Source organism: Meriones unguiculatus (genome assembly GCF_030254825.1).
Source record: "Meriones unguiculatus strain TT.TT164.6M chromosome 13 unlocalized genomic scaffold, Bangor_MerUng_6.1 Chr13_unordered_Scaffold_37, whole genome shotgun sequence".
NCBI classification, from domain to species: domain Eukaryota; kingdom Metazoa; phylum Chordata; class Mammalia; order Rodentia; family Muridae; genus Meriones; species Meriones unguiculatus.
Genome location: NW_026843647.1, coordinates 2,091,437 through 2,112,233, shown reverse-complemented (window position 1 = coordinate 2,112,233; position 20,797 = coordinate 2,091,437). Strand labels below are relative to the sequence as shown.

Below are 20,797 nucleotides of genomic sequence, written 5' to 3'. Positions count from 1 at the left end.
CTGTGGAGGAAAACTTACACACAGTGCACTGAAGGTGGAGAGGTGGACCAGGGGCAGGCTGAAAGACTTCACCCCTATATTCTAGTCTCTTTAGGGTGAGACTACTGTACAGGCTACTGAAAGAGAAACGTGGACAGAAACCCAGAATAAAAACCACTCCACCTAAAATCTGTACTGCTTGCAAGATATAAAGTTGGCGTGGTGGCACCAAATATGCTTGAGTGGTGAGCTAATGTTTGGTTTAACTTGCACCCTAAGCCATGGGATGGAATCCACTCCCTTCATGGCCAGGAATGTCACAGAGACATAAATGACAAGCATTGCATGAGCATGTATCAGCACCAGGTCCTCTACTGAGGTGTTAGCTCTGTATTTTTATGGGAATCGTAACATTAGCAACGGGCATAGCTTTGACTCTCTCACCTGCTCTTGAGAATCTTTTTCCCCTATTGGGTTCCTTGCCAATCCTCAGTGTGAGGTCTGTTTGTTTATCTTTTGTATCTTGTTTGGTGTTGTTTGGCAGTCCTATCTTGGAGGCCTGTTCTTTTCTGAAAAGGATACAGAGTGGAGGGAGTGGAACCGGGGAAGAAGGGAGGTGTTGGATGTGGGAGAAGTGGAGGGAGGGAAAATTGGTCAGAATATATTGTCTGAGGGAAGAATCCTTTTCAATTAAAAGCATTAATTCAATTTTCCTACCTAAAAAAATGGAAAGAAGGGAAGCAAAGAGAAGTGAAATAGTGAAGACAAGGAAAACACTATCATGACGTAGAGTTATTGTTCTGTGTGCATAGAGGGAAAGCATCACTCAGAAGTTTAACAAGCTTATTCTTTAGTCCCATCTAGATCTATGAAATCAGAAGTTTTGCTCTCACCAATGTGAAATACATATCATGCAGGTAAAAAAATGGTAACTTTCTGCTGTTATGTGGAATTACAGGGGTCCCTGCTCACTTAATTCCAAAAGAGTACTCTTTCTTCTCTATAATAAAAACTAAAGTTTGAAACTGCAGAGGTGGCTCAGCAGGTAAGAACACTCTCTGTTCCTTCAGAACTCTTGAGTTCAATTCCCAGCAACCACATGGTGGCTCACGACCATCTATACTGTGGTCTGTTGCGCTCTTCTGGCATGCAGGCGCACATGCAGACAAAACACTAATTAAATAAATAAAATCTTTAAAAATAAACAACCAAAAACAATGTTTGAATAATATTCACAATAATAGAAATAAATGCATAATGTTATACACTATACAATATATAGTACATTAAGTATATACAAACTGATATTTTAAAATGTTAAGCATTTAAACATGTTTTCCCAATAAAAATAAAAGTGTCATCATCTAAGGTGGGTTATCTGATCAAAACAAAACTAAGAAAGGTGTTACTTGTCTAAGACTATTACATTTTTATTCAACTGTAATTTATTGTCATTCTTTCAATTCAAACAAAACAAGTCAGTTTCTTAACTCATTTTCACTTCATGCAGCATGACTCATTGGCAGAAAGCTCTTATACCATCAAAATAAACCAACTTTCTGCATTTTTATAGAATATTGTAAAAGCACATTTGCTTTTTATTTCTGTAACAACTTTTGCTCTAAAAAGGCTGATATTTGATTTTCCTTCTCCACATACCAACTAAAAAAATGTTACAAAAATTCTTTGAAAGTGCTTCACCTAGGTTGTGTTGTTTCTGCCTTTCATTTTCTATTGCGAACATTAAGGTAGACAAGATGACTGAAGGTCTCCGTCCCAATGGACAAATGGGAATGCAGCAAGATTGAAATCAGAGAGAGAGAGAGAGAAGTTTGTTGGTTTAACACTGCTTATGCTGTAATTATATCCTGTTTCATGACTAATACAACACTGACTGTGAGACTTTTATAAGTATGCAATCCTTTAACTATTGCTATTGTCTTCATTTATTTGCCATACTGTCCTCCTGAGGTACCCAGAGTGACCTCAACAAATGAAGAATTAGGTTATTTTGAAAGTTATACCACCACGAATATAAATGCAATAAGCATGAGATTTCAGATACTTCTTTAAAACCAATCTAGAGTACATGAAAATTTACTAAGAAGACTGTTGGGATACATATCAATTCTGTCATTTTATGAGAACTCTGTGCAATGTAGGCACACATAAACATGGAAACAATGAGAATGTGTGAAAACATGGTTTATTGTGTTGTTTTTGGTAATGAGGGGGTGTGGGTGTAGGTAATATCTGCAAAAGCATCAGATTACATACATTAAATACTTGCAGTTTTACATTGACTATAAAACTACTTGATGTTACTTAATTTTAGTTCATATCCACAGGAAATCCCAAATTCTGCTATCAAAAGTTGATTTGTATGCTAATACACGATCCCATATCATATTCAAATTTATTGTTCAATTCTGTACCATGTGTTATTTTCACTTTTTGTCTTCTCAAATTATACTTGGTGGGATAGCTTTTCTGACCATAACAATGTTTTTTGTGTCAGTAAACTCTATAATTGTCTTCTTTCTATAGATTGTAAATTATTTCATATCACTTTCAATTTTAAGTACTAAGTGTAGTTTGCTAAACAAATGATTTATGTGGGATAATATTATTTACCCTTTTATACTAGAGTAAACGACAGTAATGAAATGATGTATTTAAAAATAAAAAGATGTTGGCTATTTTCTCTTTCAACATGAATTCAACAGAATCTAAAGAAAATTTCTATGAATTTCTAAGAGGAAAGCTGATTCCAAAGCTATATCCCATGAAAAACGACACAGAATTCCAAATAGGATTATGAAGGAAGAGTATACACATGGGCAGCTGTGACCTCAGAATGTATCTCAGAGCTACAACTACAAAGAATGTGTACAACAGTTTTGACAAAATTAGGAGATGAAGAGAAAAAGCCAAAACCGTAAGCTTAAAAATAAAAAATTCAAATTTTCCTCAAAAGACCCAAGGAAACTCTGGCAGGAAAAACGTGTACTTGACCATGTGTACTTTTGGTTATATGTATATAGAAATTAAATAAACACAGACTTCAAAACTTTTACAAAAGCAATTCAAACTGACCACTAACATACATTTCTGACCCACTGGCTACTGTAGATCGCTCTTGAAAAGGAGAGATCACATGCTCTGTGTTCTGAGCTCGGTGTAGAAAAAAGTGATCAAAAAAGTGGGCTATGATTCTACAGACCCTCTTGCTTCCTTGTGGTTTCAGGCAAATCCAGCCCCACTGAAAGCCACACACAAACAAATGTGGTGAGTGTTTTCAAGTTTGCTTACTCCCACATAGATTGTGCCACAAGAAATGGAATCTGCCTTATTCACCTACCCAACACCATGCACACCTTAAAAACCTCTGCATCTCAGAAATTCCTTTTGTGTCATGAAGTTAAATTTCCTGAATCACACCATTGTGGTTGAAAGTAGCGAAAAGATAAAAAGATTACAAAAATTGCTGTAGAATGTACATCGCTCCCTTTCTACCAGCTTCAAAACTATTTATAAAATTTGCCACACAAAACTGAACTTGAAATACAAGGTTCAGAACGTCTAGAGAGCAGACCATCAATTTTCCAATCTGTCTTCCCAGCACACACCAAAAGCAATGTGTATGTGTGCACACTGGACAGTGATATTTTTTTTTCAATGCAGTTTATTCAGGAACCTTGAACAATCCTCGGACCCTGGGGAAAGCCAGCCCACAGCTTAAATAGCCTCTGGGTAGCCAACCCAGGCGTGCCACGGGGGTAATGCAGATAGGTCCACATACATGGAAGCAAGCCAGATCCTCAGCCTTAGCCAAATGTGGAATTGTTCGTGACAGAGAGCACTCACCATCGGGAAGGTGGAAGGCGGAAACCAGCTCCATCTTTAAGGCATAGCATTCCGCAGCTCTCTACAGTTCCTCCTTTTTGTTTTAGACGCATCAGGCAAGAGTAGAGGTCTGATCTCTGATATTAGAAATAAATTGGGACTTTGTACCGATGTTCATTTAGGTGTCATCCACCCAAAGAGCATCAGACCCGTCCGATACCTTTTTCTCAGAGGCGGGACCTGGGGCATCAACCCGCGTGCAATCAGACATGCTCCTCTCTGGGTCGAAAGCGGCTGACCCTGAGTGCAGTGCTTAGCCTCGCATCCTGAGCGTATCATTTTAGCTTTTTATGGTATCCAACCATGCTTGGGGAGAATGTCCTGCTTCAGTGGCTGTAAAGGCCTGAATAATCAACAACCACTCTGGAAATCAATCTGGCGCTTTCTCAGACAACTAGGAATAGCTAGCGCTTCCTCAAGATCCAGCCATACCACTACTGGGCATATATCCAAAAGAGGACAGTGATATTTTAAGCATCACTAAACTGCCAGGGCTGCAGAGGAATTCTACCAGCCCCCCATCCACTGCCAAGGAATCCACACTCAAGGGAGAGTCAGAGACCAAGGACCGCTACCGAAAATCACCACATAGATCAACAGAATGACAGTTGACTGACTGGCAGTCTCAGCACCACCATATCAGACTCTGAGAACTTAGCAGAACTGTTCCTCCTGATTTGGGGACAGTGGCCCACATACTCACCATTGCATACTTTGTGGTCCCCAGTGTCCGGGACTGACCTCAAGCTAAGATAACTACCTTAGGTAGTTAAAATTTCTTGGTTGATTGCAAACATCCCTTGCACAAACATTTAGATTAGAATCTGTCCCGAGCAAAGAATAGGGGCGGACTTTCCAAGAAAAAATGCAAAATGTTTCTTCCCCGGCCAGTTTAGATAAGCTGTGCCCTCACCCTGTTTGCCAACTCCCTGACAACAGTGATTATCAGATGTAACACTTCCTCTAATAAGCAGACATTGACAAAGGTCTTGGTCTCGCTCCTTTTTCTCACCCGTCTTCTCTTCAGGTATGGTCCCCCTCAACACCCTTCAATAACTGAGTCCCCACTGATGGGGGCACCCCTCACAGTTCTCTTCAGATGCATCAGAGAAGAATCTTGGAGAGAGACTATGAGCTACCTCACACTGGTGCTGCTGATTTGTAGGTCTGCCCAGAGTCCCTCATTTCATTTGGCCATCCAGCTGAGCTTCGGGACAGTAACAGCTACTTAACTGGAGTATCAGATCAAGCAACTCAGACATCTGAGTCTTTCCCAGATGGACCCTTCCACCTTAGGGGCAGACAGAGCCCTACTCTAAGAAATCTGTATTTTAGTGCAATTTTCCAGTCTCCAAGACACAAGGAGACAGTTCCTCTTCAAAGTCACAGGGTCCTTTGTGTGCACATTCCAATACACAAACAACGTTCAGTGCAGATATCTCTACCCCATAGCTGAGAAATCCCAAATCCAAACAAGTCAAAGTCAAACAGTAACAACAATTAAAGCAAAAAGTGACCATAAATTTGAAAGTAAGGAGTGGTAAATGGTTAATGAATGAAAAAAAAAAAAAGAAATAAAAAGGAAAGAACATGGATAATTCTAGATATGGTAGTGTAGAAAGTTTATTATAGATAAAAGGGACAGCACAGCCAGATGCAGGGACATCTGGGAGAGTCCAGAGGGAACATGACTGTGAGCCTTATGAGGAAAGGAAGGAGGGAGAGGGGAAAGCCAGACCAAGGGGCCAGGATAGTAAAGGATAGATAAAAAAGGCCAGGTAACCAAAATGGTTGGATTATATAAGGAAGACCATCCAGGGAAAGTGGAGCTCAGCCCTTGGGCTAGAAGGCTGGGGATGCCAACCATTACCCAATCACAGGTAGAAACAGAGGGATGCTGGGAGAACCAGCAGCTGGGCCTGCTTTGCTTTGTTAAATAGATACCTCAGCCATTTGTCCCAGCATTTGAGACTTAACAGTAGGGAAGAATGAGGAGATTGAAATGATTTAACTATAATCTCCAAAATTTGTTGTAAAAAGTTAAAACAGGCTTCATGCTCCGATAGTTTTCTGGGACTAGACATGCATAGCAGAGCACACCAAGAATTATACACTCCTTTTCCTTGGGGTGCGCCATTGTTAGAATAATAACATTCCAGTTATGCTTGGCCACACCAGATTATCCAGGTCTTCTGTGTTTGTTGAATCAGTATAACTACAGAAATTTGGTTTCTAGAAATAAGTTTAGCTGCTTTTCCAGAATCTTGATTGCCTTGGTCTGTGAACTCCAAGTATTGCCAGTTTGGACATTTCCTAATCATCTAAAATTGAGTAACTGACATTTCTGTTCAAGCAGAAAAGCTCTCACCATCCTTTTTTTTCCATCCCTTTCTTTACAGTGATGACACCAGCTTCAAAGTTGGTCACTGAATTCAATTTATACATAGGTGCCTCTTTATTTGTAATTACTCACCCCATGAAACCCATGGGATGTTTGAGGAACCTCATTCACTGGTCCCTTTTTCATTTCACTTACCGGGTTAAGGTCCAGCCTGAAATGAGTTGCAAGACACTGGGCTACAAAGGCAGGATTGGGTGGTTCAAACAAGTCTTAACTACATAGCATAAAGAAAGGCCGAATTTTGGGAGACATTGCTCTAAACAGAAAATAATAAAAAAATCCATTTTTAATTAGGAATAAAATTCTTTTTAAAAAATATTTAATTTTTTCTGTGCATTAGTGTGAAGGTGTTAGATTGCTTGGAATTGGCATTCCAGCTGTGAGCTGTCACATGAGTGATGGGAATTGAAGCTGGGTCCTTTAGAAGAGGAGACAATGCTCTTAACCACTGAGCCATCTCTCCAGTCCCAGGAATCAAATTCTTAATGACTGGTAAATGTTGGAGAAGAGAAAGAAATAAGAGATTAGAGCAGTGATGCATAATGAAAGTAAAACTTACTAAGTAATACCAACAATTGACTTTTTTAGAAAGATAAATATAATTGAAAAACTACGTAGGTATACTGACTTTGAACATAAGCGGGCCCTTCTCTGGTAGAGCTAATAGCATTAATCATATACTTTTTGACCTTGATTCTACCTTCAGTGTTAGCTGCTGAGATTGGTAACCTGACATACAAAGCTACCACCAATAGATGAGTCTCAAATTTTTGAGCAGACATAGCCCTATGAAGACTGTAAATAAATGCATAGGATAGACCTTACTTGGAAATTCAATATTCACTGGCTCCATCTGACCTACCGAAATTGAACACCCACCAATCTGGTCCATTTTCACTCACATGCAAAAGTTAATAGGTGCTCGAAATTGAAAAATCACTAACCCTGTAGGGATCACGTCCCTTTTCATAGGGTGACCCCTGCAGCTGCCTGCCTTAGTCTTTGATCTAGCTATTGCCTACCCTGATTCACACAGCAATTGAACATAATAAATTTTTCTTCCTGTTCTGAACAGAAGACACAAACCATGCTCCACATGCAAATCCTTTCACTGTAACTACAATGGACAGTTTATTACTAACTCAAAGTATAAAGCTCTTTTGTGATACAGCTGTTTAACTAAATAATTTAGAAATTTTAATCAAGAGGAAAGCAAGGTCATTGTCCTAGGGGAAAACAGAGTGGGATGAAGGTGACCTCAGTCAGAAGAGCTTGCCTTGGAACATTTATCTACAAGGCTAAAGATGTAACTGTTCTAGAACTAATATCCCCTCCCCAGGAGAAATCACTGCAAACACAATTAAAAGATTAATTATGACAGCATACATTTAATGACAGCATACATTCAGCTCTGGCCAATGCTCAAAAGGAGCCAGCTGAGGACAGAATTTTGCATTACATGTATCTTGTAAACCTTAATTCACTTTTAGGTAAAGGCCTCAGGTTATGTTTTCAACAATTTAAATGGGGACTGGAGACATATAAGTCTAGCCACTTAAAAAGATGGGAGATTTACACAGTAAAAATATTTCCAGAAGTACACCAGTGCCCTCAAACAGAAGGCCATTCTTCAGGGATAGGGTCCTGAATTGAGTATGCCAGAAGAGAAGACAGGAAAAGGCAACATTGAAAAAAAATAAAACCTGGGATGGGGAGGTCTTGTACAAGCTATGTGTTAAGCCAAGTAAGCATTTTTGTCCTTCAGTTCATTTATTTAATCACTTAACAGCCAGATGGAAAATGCCATCCCTTTCCTCCCTGTCTCATCCCCACACCCCACCCCTCCCTACCTCTATCCTCATAGAAGCATATATCCCCTTCCCCACTTAAGTACCAACATACCCTGATGCATCAAGTCTAAATGGAACCAACTGTTCCCTTTCCCACTGAAGCTAGGCAAGTCAGTCCAGGTGGAAAGAAAGTGATCCAAACCCAGGCACAGAGTCAGAAACAGCCAGGACTCCAACTGTTAGGGGAGCTACATGATGACCAAGCTGCACATCTGCTACATATGTGGAGGGGTTCTATGTCCAGCCCATGAATACTATTTAGTTGGTGGTTCAGCCTCTGAGAGGTCCATGGCCAAGTTAGCTTCTCAAGAATAGCATCTGGTATACTACTTTCAGGGAAAATGGAAGGAAATGGTTAACTTCTGTGATGTCAGGAGAAAATATCATAAGTAGAAACAAATTCACGAGGAGTCTAATGAAACAGAGCTGCAGTAAGAGGAACACAGGGTCTCTCAAGAACATTACTAACCAAGCCTACAGTGGCCTTGGAATTGACAACCACAGCCCCATGTGGTGGGAAGAGGTGGGATCTCATGATCTGAAGCAATGCCTCCCCAAAGGCCTGGAACTCAGACCATTATGGGCTCTCTCAAACATATTCCTGGCTTTTGAGAAGGAACTCCATTTTATTCTCAATACATGGAGAACTTAGTGAAAGCTCCCAAGGCCTAGGTCCCAATCTGTTACTGGCTATGCCAAAAATGTTAATGGTAATGAGAAAGAACTATGCCATTCCCCTTATGTGAAGGCCTCATGGAATGCCTTCATTAATCAGGACAGCTGTGAACACAAACATGGCTGCTCTGACAAGAGATCACATCCAAAGACTTTCTAGATATATATGATCTGGATGGAATATAGACACATCTTTTTGCTGTACTAGGCCTAGTTTAGCAGATGAAGGCACTAAACTCCTGGAGGACAATTACATCAGGGGAATAAAAGTTACGTTAACACCTTTATGTCACCACAGGCTGTAATGTTGGTTGTGAGCCTGTAAGATCGACTTGAGCAGCTTGGTAGAGGCCTGTTCTTTGATATGAGGATCGGCCTGGTAGCTGGTTGTAAATCAGAGTTGTCTCTCTCCTTTGCTAGTGTTGGGAGGCAAATTTCCAGCTCCCGCCGCTCAGCTGGCTTCTCCTCCCTGCACTCACCATGTTGCGACTTCGGACCTTGCATCAGTTCCCCTCGCAGCACCCAAGCAGCGCCGGTGGAGCTCAGAGCTCTTCACCTGGACCCAAAAAGCCGGCCCAGCGACAGGATTCTTTTCCTCCACAGAAAGGAATCCGGAAGGACACGACCCCTCTATTGACTGGCAGGTCCGGCAGGAGGCCCTGATTGGCTAGAGAGACTTGAGTGACATGTACCCCTTCCTTAGGTTTAGGCTGTCTACCTTAGGGTTAGAGTGTGCTGAAGGGACACAGCCTGTTAGTCCATGATCCTGGATTCCTGTCCAGGGCAGCACCTTCTCCAGATCTGCGGAGATTCGCAATTCATCAGCGCTAGTGCCTACACACCCAACCTCGGGACCGCCCAGCCCTCCCAACCTGGCCGCTCAGCCACTTGCTGCTCCCCTCTGTGGGAGGGGACCCTAGGCTCCCCAACTCAAGATCTCAGGGCATGCCTAAGCTTCCCCACAGCACTCAGGAGGCAGTTCTGCTTCTTCCTCCTGGTGGATCAGGCTTCCATAGCCCAACTCAACTGCAGTGAAGTTACCCATCCGTCCCACAAATGGAAGGGATCCTAGAATATTAACAAGATAATTTAATTATTTATACATTTTATAATTAAAGAACAAAATACAAATTTAGGTGACTTCTCTATTAAATTACCATGGTGTTTAAATGCTTTAGCAGTAATATACACATATATAATGTAAATATAAAACATTTGAATCACATACTCCAAGAAGCCCATTCCTAGATGATTAGCATGTCTAGAAAACATATTCAGTACAATCAAGCAATGCTGACAAAATGATTGTCTCGGAGGATGAAAACATTCTAGGCCTAGATTTGATTGTATGGAGGCTAGAAGCTTGCAGGACTAGGCTTAGGTTAGCAGATGAAGGCACTAAGCTCCTGGAGGACAATTACATCAGGGGAATAAATGTTACTTTAACACCTTTATGTCACCACAGGCTGTAATGTTGGTTGTGACCCTGTAAGATCGACTTCAGCAGCTCGGTAGAAGTCTATTCTTTGATATGAGGATTGGCCTGATAGCTGGTTGTAAATCAGAGTTGTCTCTCTCCTTTGCTAGTGTTGGGAGGCAAATTTCGGGACAAGCCCGGTCAACATGTGTATGCTAGCATGCTAATCTCTAACAGGCCTGGTTAGCATACTGTTTACCTGTGGGGTGATTTAGAGACAGTCCTCCCCGCGGCTAAATTCTATTTAGTGTCACCTACTATTTCCCAAGCATTGGAAATCCTTTACATCAATTCTACTCTTCCTCATCACAGCTTAATACTGGAGTGCTACCCAACACACGAGATGCCGTTTGCAACCCCCAAAAAACTACTTCGGAATGGATCTTACACCTAAAGGTTAAATGCTAAGAGCGGAACCTGTAGAAGACATTAGAGAAACTGGAACACTGAAGAGAAACTGAAATACTCCGAATTTGGCATGCCACCACAAGGATGATTCTGCACACAAACCCCTGCTGCAAACGCTCTGCATAGATGCGGCCCCCTCAGTGAAGTGACTCAGATGCCACCTCTGGGTCCAGCGAGCACCCAGGACCACAAGGTCTCTCCCCAGTGGCTGCTGCTCACCAGCCAGTCCCGGAAGAGACCCCGCATACCAGCTCCCGCTGCTCAGCTGCCTTCTCCTCCCTGAACTCACCATGTTGCGACTTTGTAGCTTGCCTCAGTTCCCCTCAAGCACCCAAGCAACAGAAGAGGTTGCTCACGTGGTTCACCTGGAACCACAAGAGCCTGTTCAGCAGCTGGAGCTGAACCAGCAGAAAGGTATCTGGAAGAAGACGCCCCCTTTCTTGACTGGCAGGTCCGGACAGAGGCCCTGATTGGACAGAGAGTCTTGAGTGACAGGAGCCCCTTCCTTAGGGTTAGGGTGTCTCCCTTAGGGTTAGAGTGTGCAGAAGGGACACAGCCAGTTAGTCCCTGACCCTGGCTTCCAGTCCGTGCCCTCGCCTTCTCCAGATCTGCAGAGGTTCGCATTTCAGCAGTGCTAGGGCCTGTTCTCCCATAGCCTCTGTCTGCCTGCACACCCAGCCTCGGGACCGCCCAGCCCTCCCACTCTGGCTGCTCAGCCACTTGCTGCTCCCCTATGTGGGAAGGGGCCCTAGGCTCCCCAACTCTAGAACTCAGGACATGCCTGAGCTCTCCCACAGCGTTCTGCTTCTTCTTCCTGGTGGATCAACCTTCCACAGCCCATTACTCAACTGCAGTGGAGTTACCCATCTGTTCCACAAATGGAAGGGGTCCTAGAATATTAACAATTAAGGAGAAGTTTTTAATTATTCATACATTTTATAATTAAGGAACAAAATACAAATTAAGCTGACTTCTCTATTAAATTAGCATGCTGTTTAAGTGCTTTAGCAGTAATATGCATATATGTATATAATATAAAATATAAAAGGTAGGAATCACATACTCCAAAAAGCCCATTCCTGTGAGATGATTAACATGTCTAGAGAACATATTTAGTACAATCAAACAATACTGATGAAATGATTGCAGGATTCTTAACTTAGGCTAAATCATATTCATCTTTGAAGGAATGTCAAGTTATTTATAGTTATTTACAAGTATTTCAGAGGAGTTTGTTAGATTTTATAAATGACTCTCACAGGAGTTATATACTCTTCTGAAAGAACAACAGGCATTGTATTTTATAATAAATGCAAAATGCACTCTTGGCAAAAAGTATAAAATCTACTAACAGAATTTTGATTGGGACTGTGTGTTCCTCATACATTTCATTTCTGAATGTTACGATTTTTTTAATTTTATTTTTATATTAATTAAGTTTATTCAATTTGTATCCCAGCTGTAGGCCCCTTCCTCATTCCCTCCCAATCTCACCCATGCTCCCTCATTTCCATCCATGCCCCTCTATGTCTTTTTTGAGACTGATACTCCAACCAAGGACCATGCATGGAGATAACTTAGAACCCCTGCACATGGCAACTAAGTATACAAGTGGGTTTCCTAGTAAGGGGAACAGGGTATCTCTCTGACATGTACTCAGTGGCTGGCTCTTTGATCACCTACCCCTAAGGGGAGAGCAGCCTGACCAGGCTACAGAGGAAAACAATGCAGCCAGTCCTGATGAGACCTGATAGGCTTGGGTCAGATGAAAGGAGAGGAGGACCTCCCTATTAGAGAAATTTCAAGAAACAACAATTTTCTTTTGTGGCTTCATGCTTGGTTCAGATAATTGCACCTATATTTCACCTGGTACCTGTGAAAACCTTGGGAGAAAAGCAGTTAACAGATGACAATCTCTGTGGAACACTGTCTTTAGCAGCCACATCTTCCCAAATGGGAAGGGAAACAAAACAAAACCAAAATAAAACAAAACATCTGTATTAGTAAAGATTCTCTAGATGAACAGAACTGATCGAATGAATGCACATGTGTAGAACGTGGGTTTATTAGAATGGCTCACATGCTGAAAGATTATTTAATCATACTGTGAACCCTGAGATGGTGTCCTGGAAAAATCTGTCTCTAGTTGTGGTATGCCTCAGTGCAAGCCCACACCTTTAATCCATGAACGCTTTATTAAAACAGGCTTAAATAAACTCAACCATAGGTCAAGAGGTCAACAAGGGTGAGTAGGAAGGTAGGCTGGGTGCTTTCTATGCCTTTCTGAGCTAGTAAGTTTTCACCCAGGCATCTGACTCCAGCATCTTTATTGGTGACATCAAATCTTTTGCTTAAAAACAAAACAAAACAAAAAAGCCAGTAATGGTTCAGCCAGTGTGGCTGGATGTCTCAGCTGGTCTTCAGTATATACCAGACTCCTTAAGAAGTAGGCTTTAATGCCAGTTTTAAAAAAATTAGCTTGCCAGCCAGAGGTAGGGCCAGCAGACAAAGAGAAAGAGCTACCATCTCCAATATCATATGTTACCATCAGAGACTGTGGCCAAGATTAAAGGTGGATTTTATCACATCAAAAATCTAGATTGAAGAAAGAGTTTTTCCACTTTCCCAACAGTTTGGGTTTTAGTTAATTCCAGACATATAGTCAATTTGGCTGCCTAGAAGAGCCATCATAACAGAAGAAAAAACAGAAGAGCTGAGAAAGATTTTTTTTTTCCTGTCGCAGGCAAGGAGAACATGGAAGTCTTTTCTAAAGCATGATTTTCTTCAACAAAGGAAGCTTTGGGGTTTTACTTAGGGAATCTGGATAAGTTCAAATATAGGTTTGCCTACTTTAAAGCATGCTAAGTTAAATCCTTTTCTTAACATGGTAATAGTGTATAAGGAGAGATATTTAAATGCATCTTAGCTCAAAGTCATGCAGAAACATTTATAAAATATAAAAGTAATGGACAGAAATGCTTCTGTAATGTTCATCTTGTACCACAAGGTCTTAGATGAAAATAAGGAACACTAAAAATCGTTTGCATGCAGCCTGTACTTTCAATCATGTTGTATGATTTCACAGATATAAGTATCAAGGCCATTTTCTCATACATACAAAGATAGAGAATACAAATTCAGAAAACATCAAGGAAATCACCTATCAGCACCATGGACACTATTCTTAGAGGAACAGCTTTGTTGAACTAGTCTAACTTCACAATGAGCCTGTTTTTGCCTATGAGATGGTTGGTTCTGAGGAATGCTGCAGCTACTTTCATACAGGAGCAGAAAGAGTTCATTTTAAGTAGCCCTGGCTGCTATCTGTCTCACTGCTGTGATATCTCTGTAGAGATTACTACAATTTTAAGCGTTATTTTTATTTCATATACATGGGTGTTTGCCTCCATGTGTCTATGTTCAGTAACAACAGAAGCTAGAAGATTGCAGGAGATGGCATGGACTGGAATTAGAGCAAATGGTTAGCTACCATGTGGTTTCTGGAGATGGAAACTGTATCTTCTGTACCAATATCCATTGTTCTTAACTGCTAAACTATCTCCCTAGCTACATTTTAATTTAAAATGTATTTTTATACATTTTAATTAAAGTATATTACATTGCTTTCCCCATTTTTTGTCCTCTACTTTTTAATTTTTATTTTTATTTCATTTCATTATTTTTCCCCAAAGACTTGTGTCTGACCCTCCCCAGGCGTGACCCTGTGACCTGGTTTGTTTACACACACGTCCACCCCAGATGGTGACCAGCTCGACCCTGTCCACTCCGTCCTCCTGAGGAGACTAGGATTGAGAGAGGTGACAGGAAATGGCTCTCCCGGATGCCCCTGCTGTAGTCATGGCTATGACAAGGGATCTCTCTGTAGCTGCTTCTGGCTGTAGGTTCCCACCCAGCCCCAGGAAGGACACACCACAGCAGGTCCGGCTGTTTAGTCACTTCCTCCACCAGGTTGGGGGAAGCAGCTGCACACTCACCATATTGCAACTTTGGACCTAGCCTGAAATCCCATCACAGCACACAGCAGCTGTGCTCAGACCAGATCATACCAACCTTTAACCTCTTCTCAGCTACAGAACTGCAGCAAGGTGGTGGGAAGAACCTGCCTCTTCCTGTGACTGAAGGGAAGGAGGGTTCTGATTGGACAGTGAGTCTTGAGTGACATGAGCACCTCCCTTAGGGTTACAGTGTACTGAAATGAAAAAGTACAGTGATTCTTGGTCCAGGCTTCCATTTCAGTCTTTTTCCATATCTGCAGAGATTTGTATTTCATCATGATCTGTGCCTATCCTCTCCTTGCCTACCTTCTGTCTTCCAGTACACAGTAGGCACTTTCCCTCTTCCTCTTGGAATCAAGACAGATAGCTGTACAGTCCATTATTCAACCTGCAGGGAGTAAACAAACTTTCCCACAGGTGAAAGGGTGCCAAGAATATTAAGAATTGAGAGATTTTAAAAAATACAGAGAGATATTTGTTCTGTGTTTTCATGCTGGGGCTAAGTAAACTGCAGCTATTTTTCAATGCTAAAACCAATGATGTAGAAACAAAGGCAACAATACAAAGAATCATTGTAACTAAGAGCTGTTTGTTTTTTACTTTGTTTTTTTGAGAAAATCAACAAGATAGACAAACTTCTAGCCATAAGAAAAAGATAGACAGTATCCAAATAACCAAAATCAGAAATGAAAAGGGGGACGTAACAATAGACCCTGTGGAAATCCAAATAATTGTTAGGTCTTATTTCAAAAGACTATATTTAATAAAATTGGAAAATCTGAAGGAAATTGACATTTTTTTCCTGTGTCTCTTGTTCCTCCCCTCCCCCATTCCTTCCACCCTCCTTTCTTTAGGAACCCCGTTGAAGTCCCTTGGGTCGGGACAAGGAGCCAGAGGGCAGCAAATGAGCAAGAAGAGAGGTGTGAGAGGAAAGCTAGGAGAAAGAAGCAGGAGAGAGAGATCCTGGAACTACGTGAAGATGGACTGGATATAATATTTCACAAAAAGCAAGTATAATGTGGGGAATCTAAATGTTAGGAAACTATGAGGGTTTGGAGGTTTAGGATGCAGTAACTATTGCCCTACATTGTGTTCTAGGTTAACTAAATGAGCCCAGTCTTTGTGTGGTGATTTGTGTATACAGCTGTTTAGGATTAACAGCAAGCTTTACCAGAAGGTATATCAATAGTAAATATTAAACAACACCTACAACGTGATAGTTTGAATTCTACTTTCCCTATTGATATTCTTTTACTTATTTTTCTTTATTGCCTAAACTAACACTTGGAGCACAATACTGAAAAGGAGTGGGGGTGGTGAACATAGATGACAAGCTTCTGACCTAAATAAACTAGCCTAAACCTTTGCTCCATTAGTGATGATTTTGGATGCAGGTTTCTCACCTATAGCTTTATTGTGTTGAGAGGTGTTGCCTCTAGCCTTACAACTTTTGAAACTTTTATGATAAAGGTATTTGGATTTTTTCAAAGATTTTGTTGTTTTTTTTGTAGACGCTATTAAGATGTTCATGTGATTTTTGTTTATACATCATTTATCATTTATGTTGTTTTTATATTTATTGACTAATGTTGTGCCATATTAGGTATAAGCAATTTGTTCATAGTGGAAATCAGAAATGAAAAATCAGAATTGAAAGGGGAGACCTAACAACAGACACTGAGGAAATGCAAACAATCATTAGGTCTTGCTATAAAAGCCTATATGGCATAAAATATGAAAATCTAAATGAAATGGACAATTTTCTTGATAGATTCCATCTTCCAAAATTAAATCAAGATCAGATAAATGGATTGAATAGTACTATATCTCCCAAGGAAACAGAATTAGTCATCACAAATCTCCCTTCCCAAATAAGAAAGCAAGCCACAGTCACCTTGATACCTAAAACCCACAAAGACCCAAAAAAAGAGAACTTCAGACCCATCTCTTTTATGAACATGCAAAAATACTCAACAAAATACTTGCAAACCAAATACAAGAACACATTAAAGATATCATCCATCATGTCCATGCTAGAGCAGTAAATGAGATCAAGGGGATACAAATCAGAAAGGAAGAAGTCAAAGTATCACTATTCACAGATGATATGATAGTATACATGAGTAGACCCACAAATTCTACCAGAGCTCTCCTATACCTGATAAACACCTTCAGCAAAATTGCTGGATATAAAATTAACTCAAAAAATTCTGAAGTCTTCCCGTATACAAAAGACAAGTGAGCTGAGAAAGAAATTGGGGCAACAACAACGTTCCAATATTCACAAATAATATAAAGTACATCGGTTTAACTCTTACCAAGAAAGGGAAAGATCTGTATGAAAAAAAAAAAAAACTTCAAGTCTCTGAAGAAAGAAATTGAAGAAGATATGAGAAGATGGAAAGATTTTCCATGCTTATGGATCAGTAAGCATAATAGCAAAAATGGTCATCCTACCAAAAGAAATCTAGAGATTAATGCAATTCCCATCAAAACATCAACACTATTCCTTACAGACCTTGAAAGAACAATTCTCAACATCATATTAAAAAAAATTGAATAGTTAAAACAACCAGTATGATAAAGAACTTCTGAAGTTATCTCCATCCCTGATCTAAAGCTATACTATAGAGCAAGAGTAATAATAACGCCATAGTACTGGCAGAGAAAAAGACTTGTGGATCAATGGAATTGAAACAGATACCCAGAAATAAACCCACGCACCTACAGACAGGCAGGACTAAGGCCAGAAATTTATACACTGAACCCCCACAGTGTGTTCTTCTCCCCATCAAGCTACTTAAGACCTCCATCCTCTGGTACTACAGCACAGAATCTCCACTTCCCCTCTCAATAGACTACCATATCAGTGTTCTGTCTGAGAGAAAAATCCTGCTTTTGGAAATGCCTGTCTGCTCTCTTTTAAGTCCATGTCAACTGCATCAATCCTGATCTAACAGACACTACAACATGCACTGAGGAAAGCAGCGAATCATTGGTTCATATTTTAAAAGTCTTCATTCAACTAAGCATTAAATGCAAAAACATTTAATGGGTAGACTTCTAGATGTATAAAATCTAACATTAAATCAAGATGAAATAAATTATTAAAACAGATACATAATAACCAAGATAGAAATGGTAATTTAAAAATCTCTCAAAAAAAAAAAAAAGAGAAAAGAGAAAAGAACAGCCTAGGTCTAGAGATTCAGCATGAATTCTACAAGAGTCGCAAATAACTCACTACAATACTCCTCAAAGTAGTTCACATAAGGGAAAAGGAAAAAAACTTCCATATTTTGTTAAGACACCAGCAGTATTATCTTGATTACAAAAAAATCAATTTCTGAAAATTAATAACACAACCTAATATTGTGTTAACTAATTAATAGCTCATGTTATAAAGAACTTCTATACAGGTACTCAGTTATTCGTACAAGAGACTTACTCACTTACCTAATACATTATGACTGGAAGCCATGATTACAGACTATGTTAATATTAATGTCAAATATTATTGATTCCCATAATACTAATTATATAGTATACAAACATTCACATTTTATCTTTTATTTACCTATCAACTGAATGAAAAGTTCAATTGACTTGTTCAACAATCATCTTGACATCCTATTTGAAGTTAATCTCCAAGGCTTATAAGTGTAAGTGAGTCCTATATTAAACCTTGTTGGTTTAAAACCCATACATTACATTTATCACTAACACACTGAGATATGGTCCAGGCCCATGAGCACTGTCTATGTTCTAAAATTTATTAATGGGACCATGATTTTTGTTTCACATTGATCTTACCTTATTAATACTAAATCATCTGCGAAAGCAATTACTTTTCTGTTACTGCTGACTCAAAGACAGGCTATTTATTGTCCACAAAAGAATCTTCTTATGGTCTTTTGTCATAAATACAGATTGTATTTTAGGTGAAATGGTTGCTTGGATATGATGCCCTAATCTGTATCTTATGACATTGGACATATTCCATGAAATGATAAAAATTTTGGAACTTGATATATTTTTACACTATTTTCAATTGTATCTTACAGAATTTCATCTCACATTAGGAAAACATTTGTTGAAAGACATTCAAATTTGTCTTCAAATGAGTGCTTTCAGTATCCAAATCATGTAAGATATATACACATACACTTTGACAGAACCTTTTTCTATTTTAATTTGTACTTGCAACTATAAGATGAAAATGTTTTATTGGTTTGAGGATAGTAATTACTTACCAATAATATAAAATCCTGATGCTTCCCTTGCTTATGAGTGAGGCTTACCTGGCATAGAAGAAGCCAGTCCATGTTTCTGTCTTCTTTAGGTCCCATTTCAATTTTGCTCAGCAGCATTTTATGGAGGGCATGGGACACTGCATACACTGCATTCCGTATCGAATAGCTGGGCTCAGAAACGGTCACCACATCATTTTCTTCTGGTTTAATCTCTATAGAAATTGGGTATGTGTCATGATATATAGCATAGCAGGAGATGAGCAATCAAACCTGTCAATCCAGAATTTATGGAAGTAAAAATCTCCTGGGTAGTGGGAGGCTGTAGAAGACTAGAGATAGTTCATTAAGCCAGGGATAGCTCTTGTTTTCGAATATGAGAAGCTTCCTCTGAAAAAGTTCATCAAGTCATTCCTATTTGATAGGGACTCAAAATAAAATGTATTGGTTTGCCATGTTCTACACCTTCCTTCTGGTAGAAAATAATTTATTTACCATGTGGAAAAACTTCAGTTACTTATGTGAGTACAGAATACCTGCACTTTTACCTGTGTATGTTGGTTCAAATTCAGGAAATCAACACCAAATAGTACCCAAGTTTTAATTAGCTGTTGTTTTTCTGCAAAGCCACACAGATTTCTTTCGTTCTTTCCTTCCTTTTCTTTCTTCTCTCTCTCCTTCCTTCCCTCTTCTTCCTCCTCCACCTCTTTTTTCTCTTTGCCCATAAGTATATGCCCTCAGCCCAGCAGAGGTGGACAGATCCTTTTGTACTGAGTCCCCAGCACCCTAACAACTAAGCCCAGTGCACCTTACCTACTCAACCCCCAGCCCCCTAAAAATTATTTATAGGATCCTCCCTGCTCGTGCACCCGCAGGCCAGCAGAGGGCGCCAGAACAACCAATACAAGGTCGTGCACAGCCTCACCCCGGGCGGGGTGCACCCATCTCCCCCAGGAAGCATGCAGGCCTGGAGGGAGCAGAGGACTGTGTTCTCGTCCCGCCAACACCCTGCCTGCGGTTCTGCTCCACACACGAGCCGCTCAGGGACTCCAGGCGGATGGATGGATGGAAGGCCAGGGGTGGACAAGGGAAGGAGGCAGGGAACCCCCAAATCCCTCCTACTCCCCTTCCTCCCCGCCTCCACCCCACGTGTGAGCAGGACTATGAATTCATAACTGCTTGAGATAAGAAGATTGCGGACCTGGGAAAACCGTTCCGGGTAGCAGCGCGTCGCTGGCGGAAGTCCCGCCCCTTATGGCTTCGCTTCCAGATCCGCCCCGCAGAGAACAGAGACTTCCGGGCTCGGAGGCACCGAGGCCGCCCTACCATCTCCCTGGCCTGGGCTGTAAACACAAACCCTCTACTTACAAACAGACCTTTATCCCTTCGTTTCTCACTTCGGAGCTCTTGCTGGTCACGGAAGTCCCAATGGTCCAAGATACATCGCCTCAGAGACCCACCAGCCTGAGAACTACAAACATGGCTTCGGAGCAAGGACTTCCGGGATTGTATCGGAGAACTACAAAAATGGCGTCCACGTGGCGCAATGCATTCGGGGATTGCTCGTAGTCCCGAGTTTGATTCCTTTCCTGTCCGTTGCCTGGACCGTGGACCCTGAGTCGCCTACAAATCCCAGAATCTCATGCGCGCTGTTTCCAGCATTATAAACGCTGCGAGGCGGAGATGCGCATGGAGAGACCCACGACGGTCCCGGCTTTTGTATGTCTCTGTCCGGAGTAGGCGTGGGTTGATGACGCACTTCCGGCCTGGTTTTTTTTTTCTCTCCCGCTGGCGCGCTGGCCGGGGTCGTGAGCTGTCGTGGCCATGTTTTGGGG

General features: G+C 40.8%; 1 protein-coding gene across 1 annotated transcript in view; it reads right to left on the bottom strand.

The window, feature by feature from the left end:
* LOC132651001 (zinc finger protein 431-like) overlaps nucleotides 1-20,584 on the bottom strand; it is a 32,218-nt gene extending 11,634 nt beyond the window's left edge. Inside the window, exons 1-2 of the mRNA XM_060376328.1 lie at nucleotides 20,331-20,584; nucleotides 19,014-19,177 (exon numbers count right to left, since the gene is read on the bottom strand). Of these exons, the coding sequence (XP_060232311.1) occupies nucleotides 19,014-19,082 (69 nt within the window). The 5' untranslated portion in view covers nucleotides 19,083-19,177; nucleotides 20,331-20,584. The remainder of the gene's footprint in view (nucleotides 1-19,013; nucleotides 19,178-20,330) is intronic.
* Between the last annotated feature and the right edge of the window lie 213 nt (nucleotides 20,585-20,797).